The sequence below is a fragment of the Glycine soja genome, chromosome 7, assembly GCF_004193775.1.
Source record: "Glycine soja cultivar W05 chromosome 7, ASM419377v2, whole genome shotgun sequence".
In the NCBI taxonomy this organism is placed as follows: Eukaryota; Viridiplantae; Streptophyta; class Magnoliopsida; order Fabales; family Fabaceae; genus Glycine; species Glycine soja.
The window spans coordinates 14,901,263-14,909,768 of NC_041008.1; the positions used below are offsets into that span (position 1 = coordinate 14,901,263).

At 30.9% G+C, this 8,506-nt stretch overlaps 1 protein-coding gene across 1 annotated transcript; it reads left to right on the forward strand.

Moving 5' to 3' along the window:
- The first annotated feature begins 2,051 nt into the window (after window positions 1-2,051).
- Window positions 2,052-7,418, forward strand: LOC114420403 (general transcription factor 3C polypeptide 3-like). Its single transcript, XM_028386310.1, has 6 exons — window positions 2,052-2,156; window positions 2,796-2,944; window positions 3,337-3,535; window positions 3,940-4,194; window positions 5,392-5,543; window positions 7,403-7,418. Exons 1-6 carry the CDS (start codon window positions 2,052-2,054, stop codon window positions 7,416-7,418), a joined length of 876 nt encoding a protein of 291 aa, XP_028242111.1.
- Window positions 7,419-8,506: the final 1,088 nt, after the last annotated feature.

An 8,506-nucleotide genomic window follows, 5' to 3' on the forward strand; every position in this document is an offset into this window, starting at 1 on the left:
AAATTTAATCTTTATGCATGTAAAATAATTTTACATGATCATTTAATCATAAATTACAGTTTAAATTATTTTAAGATAATTATTTTAAAAGTTAACAAATATATGATACATGATGAATTATATTTGAATAATTGTGTAAAACTTTTTATATTATCATCACTTTTTTTTTCTAAAACTATTTGAGTGTCTAAAGGTCATTAACCTTTTAAAATTTGAAGAATTTAAGGCGTACGGGTGTTAAAAAATGCTGCCCAAACATACTACATTTTTTTTTCTCATTTTACCCTTATCTATTGTTGTAAGTGTACAGTACCCTTTCAAGAATGTTCATTTATTCTATCCTTTGCTATCCACTTATCATTAAGGGATTCATTAATGACACTTCTTTTAAACATAGGTTATTTTATTGAAATGCTGCCGAATACCCTATCTTATTATTAAAAAGTTCAATTAATTTTTTTAATTTTTAAAAATAATTCAATTAGGTTATTTTATTTTTATAAGTTTCAATCATATTCTTTATTTATTTATTTTAAAAAAATAGGTTCTATTTTATCTCGTTTTTCTTTCATATGCTCCAAAAAAATTAAACAATAAGATCAAATTTAATTTTAAATTGAATTCATTTTAAAAAGTAAATTATATAATTGAAACTTTTAATAACAAAAGGACACATTTTTAATAATAAGAGGATGAAATTCAACTTTAAAATTAAATGACCAAAATAGCCTTTATTATCGGACTTTTGAATTTCGTATGTGCTCTGTTTTTGTTACTGTTTACTTTAGTTATACTTTAATCTGTGTTGTACTCTTGAAGTGGGTGCAACTATGTATTGTTAATTTATTGATTCAGTATTGTGCATGGGCAATTAAGAGTGCTGCAATTACGCACATGTTGAATAGAAATTGTGAAAAATAAGGTTGTTGTTGGTAAATTTCATTTTGATAAAAAAAAGAGGGAAAAATGTTGCAGAGACAAGAAACTAGAGCAGAAGTATAGGAGGTTAAAATATCTCCAAAACAGAAAAACCCTGATCCTACCGGAAATGTGACATAAAAAGTTCAATAAGCTACTCAAGATTAATCTTGATTACGAGTTCAGATGCTACAAGTGTTGTAACAGTTTTAAATGTATCACATGAGGACCAAATAACTCACTGCGGTCACTTACTTTTAGATGTTTGTTTGACTCTTGCATTATTTTGTGTCTCTAAATGCAGTGAAGAACCACCTTCTAAGATGGCTAGGGAAGGTGATATTTCTGGGGCTAAGATAGCTGAGATAATGGAAGCAATGGATTATTATGGTGTGCGCAAGAGATCGAGATAGGTATGGTATGTGTATGATCAGTTTTAGTCTCCATAATATATTATATTACCAGTATGTCTGATTGTCTCTAGGATAAGTTGGATTTGAAAGATAAATTGGTTGTTCATCTTCATTTCAGATTGCGAAGTATATTTTATTTCATTTCTTTTATTTTTTCTACATAAGCAAAGATCACTCTCAAAGAAGTTGTTGGCTTTTATTTTTTCTTAGTCTCCTAATATATTTTGTTAGCAGTTTGTCAGTTCATAAGCAAAGACTACCCTGAAAGAAGTTTATAACATTTCTTTAATGCTTTTAAAAAGAGAGTAGATTACAAGTTTTGGTCTTCAGCAATGGAATGGACATCAGAGGAAATACATTTGGCGTTATGGTTTTGGAAGAAAATTGAAGATTTTTTATTCATGCTTATTACATTTTTTGCTCAGAGCTGTTTGTAAGGAGTTTCCATTTTTTATATGCAGGGCAGCTTTGTTGCATTCTGATTTTTCCCCCTTATTCCTTTTTTTTCCATGAATTTTTTGTTTTACTTTTACATGATAGGTTTTCACTAGTTTAATTCTGCACCTCTTTCCTTGCATGCTTTTGGTCTTTTATTTTCTTATACATTAATACATATAATTAGCCACGATGTAGAGTGGCTGTAGATGAAAGTGTAAAAAAATAAGCATTGAGTTGCAAGTTATGTAACTATCTTCTGCTTTAAATTTTAATGTAACTTACATGACACCTTTGAAATATTCTGGATCAAAGAATAAACTTGACCCTAAGTTAACACGGATGCTGGGTGATGCCACGCTTCACTATGCATGTGGCCGTTATGACCAGGTACATTATTCTGTCACGTGACAATCCTTAGCTTCTGGCACTGGAATTTGCTAGTAGTTACTGTCACAGTTCTCTACGTTGAGGAAAAAATGATGGTTAAATAAGTCATTTTACTATATTCATTTCTTTTATGAGGATTGTTTTCTGGTATTAAGTACCTTAGGAGATAGGATAAATGATAATGTTTCTTTGTTTAGGCTCTTTGTGTCTTGAGGATATGATCATCTGATGCAACCTGGGGTATTAAATGCATGTGTTTGTTTGACATACCTTTTTGGATGCTTTTTTCTAATCAACCCTGTTTTTTTGCTCAAAATCTTCCTATTTTCTGATAATTGTTAAGAAATCTAACTTCATCAAATTGATGAAGTATTCACCCTCACTCATGATATCGTTGCCACTTGCCACTAGCAGAAACTCATTAGGTGGAAGTTGCATTCCTGTTTATTGAAACGCTTTCTAACATTACCCCTTTCTAATTATCTCAACTATGCTAGACGGCATAAGAGCAGGTTTAATTTTTCTGATTCTGAATGTTTTTTTGCTTCTGTTTAAGCTTGATATGTATTATACATTTTGCCACTGTTTTAGGCTTTTCATATTAGTTATGGATTGCTTTGCTCTGTTGGCTTTTTGCAGGCTAAAGCTGTGTTGCATGAAGTTATTAGGCTGGCACCAAAATTGCATGAGTCGTATCGCATCCTTGGACTTGTCTATACTTCACTCCAGGATTATGAAAGAGCTATGGCTTTTTACTTGATCGCTGCTCATTTGAATCCAAAAGATTAGTCTCTTTGGAAAATGATTTTTACCTGGTCCACGTGAGATGGCTTTTCAGTTTTGTTGCCACTGTTACTTTTTGTGAAGTTTTTTTTTTTTTTGACTCGGCAAATGTTAATTGTTAGTTTGTTTTTGTGAAGATATTATTCTGGAATAATTTGGCTGCATGAATTTGTACTCCTACTCTAATTGTGAAAGAGCATCAAATTGCATCAAGTAATGTATCCTTGAAAAAAATGACCCATGTATGAAGCAGTGTATTAATGGAGAATATGGTTCACAATTAACTTCATATTCTATTCCAAAATACCTCTCCACTTTATTTTTCTTCCTCATTGTCCTTGGAGTTTGTTACTGTTTCTAATTTTACTAAGTTTATGCATGCATTAATTTTAAACAGTGCTGTAAGAAATAGTTTAGTTACCGAGTTGAGAATCTTTTTCAAATGCAGAGAACAAGGTTATGTTGATCAAGCCGGTTATTGTCTTATGAAAGCAATAAAAGCAGATCCCAAAGATGTTACTTTTAGAGGTCATCTTGCAAGGCTTTTTGCTGAACTTGGACATTATCAAAGAGCTGCACTGAAAGCAGCAGCTAAAGTTGGTGTTTTGCTTTGAGACACATGAACATGCATTTAATTTTCTATGAATTCAATCCTTTGCTATAATTTTTTTGTTAATGATTATTTTCTTATGAAGATAATGGTTTGCCTTGTGATGCTTTGTAATGCATTTATCTGCATCTGCTTGTATGTCATATGGCCTGTATCTATATATTGTCATTTGTCACTCTTATCCAGGGGAGCAAACATCTTTGGCATGGTAAAGGGGTGCATTTAAAATATGATGTTTGAGAGAGTAAAATTCAAATATTTTATTTTACCAAAATGATTTATATGCAAAAGTAGAAGGTTTGAGGAACTGATAATATTTTATTCTGATTTAATTAAATATTTTGTGGTTGACTTTCAATATTGAATTGAATTTATTCTGCTTTCTATTAGTTCTACAAAAAATGTGGTCAAGTTGAATACTCTGTTCGTATTCTTGAAGACTATATGAAGAGTCAACCTGATGGAGCAAATGCAAGTGTAGTTGATCTGCTGGGTACCATATTGATGGAAACTAAGGCACATGATAGAGCTCTGCAGCATATTGAGCAGGCTCAAGCAGTAAATGCGAGGAAAGAATTGCCTTTGAATTTGAAAATTAAGGCCGGAATTTGCCATGCTCATCTTGGAAACATGGAGATGGCTCAGGTGTGTTGCATGCATACTGATAATTGAATTAACTGTGTTTGCCTTAACAATGGCCACTTTTAATTTTGCTTGAACCTCAGATATGTTTATTGGCATTCAATGATTATGAGTATTGAGTTGAGACTTTCTTAGTTATCTTTCATTTTGCCTCTTTCATTTTGTATGTTCTTTCTTGCGTCCTCATCAATTTATGGGTAACAGACATTGTTACCTATCCATCATAATATCTCCATCCGTGTAATATATCCCTTTTGAATTTTGGGTTTTGAATGAGGTTTTTAAGTGACTTTTTGCTGATTTCCAATGTTAAAGAAATTTTTTGTTTGTCTCTCTTTTTTTCTCCTTAATAAAAAAATAATTTAAATATGTTTTTAAACCTTTAAATTTTTATAATTATTTGTTTTAATCCTTTGTTCTTCAAATTTTTTAGAAAGTTACTTTTAGTCTCTTATTTTTTTTAATGATATCATAATTTGTGACGATTTTATAGTCAGAAATGTTTTTTTTTTCTTTCTTAATTTAATTTATTTAAAATAATTTGTAATAGTTTAAAACCACCAAAACAGGTAAAAAATCACAATTTTACATTCATGTTTTTATTTTTCTTCTTTAAAATCATTAAAATATATAAAAAACGATCATCAAATCATACAAGTAAAATATTTTGGTGGTTTAAAATCATATTTAAAAAAAATAAATGAAAAAATAAGTTTTGATAGTTAAAAACCTACAAAGTGTGAAACTATAAACACAATGAATAAAGAGGGACTAAAAATAACTTTTTGAAAATTTGATGAACTAATGAAAATATTTATTTTCTGAAGGACTAAAAAATATAATTACCTAAATTTAAAGGACTAAAAACATATCTAAACCTAAAAAAATTAGACTTGTGGTCCTCTTTTATATCATCTTTTTTCCTTTCTAACAAAATACCTTATTTTCTTAAAAAAAAAAAAAGTTCAGGCTCTTGGTCTTTGTACTCTTGTACAACTCTCTTCCCCCACCTCTTTTCCGAAGCATAGTATATCATTATTTTTGGTAACATTTTCTGTGTTTCTTATTAGCTTGATTGAATACTATGTTGGAGTGCAAGCAGATGTGTCTAGGACCTGCAATGGCAGTGTATGAATCTTTCTTCTGACTTTATGTTCATTAATTTGTATGTATTACCTAACATTTTCATTTGATTACCAGGTTCTCTTTAATGATTTGAAACCAGAGAAAGCAAGCAAGCATGTTGACTTGGTTACTGAGGCTGCAGACTCATTAGTGGGTCTTGAACATTATAATCCTGCATTGAATTATTATTTGATGTTGGAAGGAAATATTGAAAAAGAAAATGTACGGTAACTCCTTCCAATTTATAGCAATTATCTGTTTAATTTTATACCAGTAATTTGCTTGAGTAGTTGACTTTTTTTTCTTCTTATAATCTGATGAGCTGTATTCTTATTGCCCCCATCTATTAGGCACAAATACAAAATGTGGGTATGATACAACATGGGCATGGAATACAACAAATTTTAAAACTATTGGACAACACAGCTGTATTATAAACTTAATCTAAAGTTAACTTTAAAATAAAAAGTTAAATTACAAAAGAGAATTCATGTTTTAAAAATGAGCACAAGTTATTATAAACACAAAAAAATGCAAAAATTATCTGATTATTGTGCTGACGTCTAATCACTATTGGTATAAAAGTTTTAAAAATAAAAGTATAAAAATTATAAAAGTGCAATTAAAAGTATTTAAAGTTTTTGTGCAGTATCCAACATGGATGTGTATCTGACACAAATACAACACGACACAGCCACTATTTAGGCCACTTGAGGGTTGGTTAGAAATATGTATAAAAAAAACCATTCATGTGTCTTTACCTAGCAGCTTAAGCTTTTGGTATTGTTGGTTTGTGGCAATTTCCATTCACTTCTCCTCTCTAGCTTAATTAACACTATGTATAACTAAAAATTAAGTTCAGATGTTCTCTCTAAAACAATAGAAATGATGTTATGCGATATTCACAACTTGAATTAATGATGTTGGTGCACTTGATCAGTTAAGGGTTTATGTTGAAAATTTCCTTGATTTTGCATTTCTGTGACATTTTCAGATTTATTGTTTCATTTCTCATTTAGATTCTCTCCAAGCTGTTGAATCTGTTCTAAATTGCATGAGTGGAAAATAGAATACCTTGTGCTAAGAGTGATCAGATGGAGCATTAACTCCCCTGCCCCTGCAAAAAGAGTAAATGAGTAGTACTATACCTTGACAGTTGAAACTTAACCATTTATTTATTTTTCTGAAAAGGAAGAAAAATGTAATTTCGGCAACCTCTGCCTGAGCTTCAATATGCTACTCTCTTCTTATCCGTTAGATAATTTTATTTGATTGTGTTAGTTGTTTGGATGCCACTGGAGTTTCATGACAGTGGATAATCCAAGAGTTGCAATGACACTGGTTTCTAGGTTAAGAAGTCACTAGTGGCAAGTGGGTCATGTGCAAAACTGGCTTCTTAGGAGACTTTCTGACTGCTTTGATTTGGCGCAAAACTCGATTTATTTGTTTGTGGGTTCTCATCAGGAAAGAACTGTTAGATTTAACAGGTTGCAGACTTCTGGGAGTTGTCTATATCAAGCACATTTTAGGGGGTTCTAAGTGTTAGTTGTCAAAGTTATGGCATAGATTGATCGAATGTGCTTTGTTTGTTTTGTTCTATGCTTCTTACAAGCTGAAAGCTTGTGTGCTCTGTGGCTCAAGAGATAATGATTTGAAGTATTTATGATATTATGAATGTTTTATAGGCTTTTTGTTAGGGAAATGTACAAGGATCATTTAGTCACTCACTCCTCACATAAAAAGAGTTGACGGTCAATGTTATGTTAACACAACTATTGAGATCTATTTTAATAAATTTGTTTTGCTTCTCATTATTTTCTTCTTTGGAATTCGTGAATATCATGCTTTTGCTGTCTGTCATTTTCTGTCTAAGGGCTTGAAGGAAATGTTAGAGGAAATGTATTGCTTATCTGAATCAATTATCAAATGTAAATGTTTACTGTTTGCAATTTTATTTTATTTTACTTTGGCTCTTTTTTGTTTCATGATACTATTTATCCAGTTTAGAAATATATTTTCAGTGTATGCCTTTCATCATCTTCACTATGTTATCAGGATAATCTGATATTGAACTTCTTTCTTGCAGGATTTTCTATGTCTGAAAATTGCTAGGTGTTATATATCCTTGAAAGAAAGGTCACAAGCAATTCTCTTTCATTCCAAAGGCAAGGTTTTATTTTTAATAAGAATGGTATTTAGGTAAAAATAGTACTTTGTGAAAACCACTTCCCCAGTTCCCCCTTTTTTTTCAGTACATGAAATATTTTATCCATCATTCCTTCTGGTGCTGAAGCTTCTGAAATGAATGTTTTTGACAAAAGCTCCAAGTTTGGTTCCACACTTTTTTCTTGGGGGAGTAGGAGTTCTCTTAAGTATCATAATCAAGTCTGCCGGCTACAGTTCTCGAATGTATTTTGGTTTGCTTTGCTGGAGTCTTGAGTGATATCTTGCTTATTTAAGTTTGTAAACTTTTTGTCCATCATAACATACCAGGAGATGTTGTGTAACACCTCAGTATTTGTTTTTCTATATTAAATAAATATATGATGTATTGCAAAAATGTTTTTAATAAATAAATAAATAAATAAATATTATTGTAAGTTATTATTGTGGGAAAAAATAAAATGGGTTTATGTTAAAAAAAAGTTTTATTGGCTTGTGTTTTGAGTTAAGTTTTGAGCTTTGTCTCATTTTCCATAAGTTTTTGCTCTAACCCTTGGTTAATGCGTTCAGTCATCACCAATAGAGAACAAAACAATTTTTTTTCCAAAAAGCTTGAACCCGTAACCTCTTTTCTTTCTTTGGACTTTGGTGCCACCGAGAGCCAATGCGAGGATCGTCGCACGAAATCCCGTCGGAGTTGTGAGTTAGGATCGAAATGATTACCTCTTCTATATGTTTTTTTCTTGAGAAGTGAGATTATCTGATTCATTGATATGACTATGGTTGGGGTAGCATGGTTGGCTCTAAACTCCAATTTGTTATATATGTTTTTGATTTATCCCTAGACCATATTTCAAATTCAATTTAAGTTGTTTTAACTAGTCATTTGGCTTACGGATAAATCAAAAACATATATTTTTCTCTATTGGTGATGATTGAACGTATTAACCAAGGGTTAGAGAAAAACTTATGTGTCATGAGACAAAATCCAAAACATAACTCATATAACACATGCTAATAAAACTCT

Excerpts from the sequence above, each read along its gene's own strand:
- LOC114420403 (XM_028386310.1), top strand. The coding sequence starts at position 2,052 with ATGACACCTTTGAAATATTCTGGATCAAAGAATAAACTTGACCCTAAG. Across the intron at positions 2,945-3,336 it reads CATTTGAATCCAAAAGATTA|TGCTGTAAGAAATAGTTTAG; the intron begins GTCTCTTTGGAA and ends AATTTTAAACAG. Across the intron at positions 4,195-5,391 it reads GAAACATGGAGATGGCTCAG|GTTCTCTTTAATGATTTGAA; the intron begins GTGTGTTGCATG and ends TTTGATTACCAG.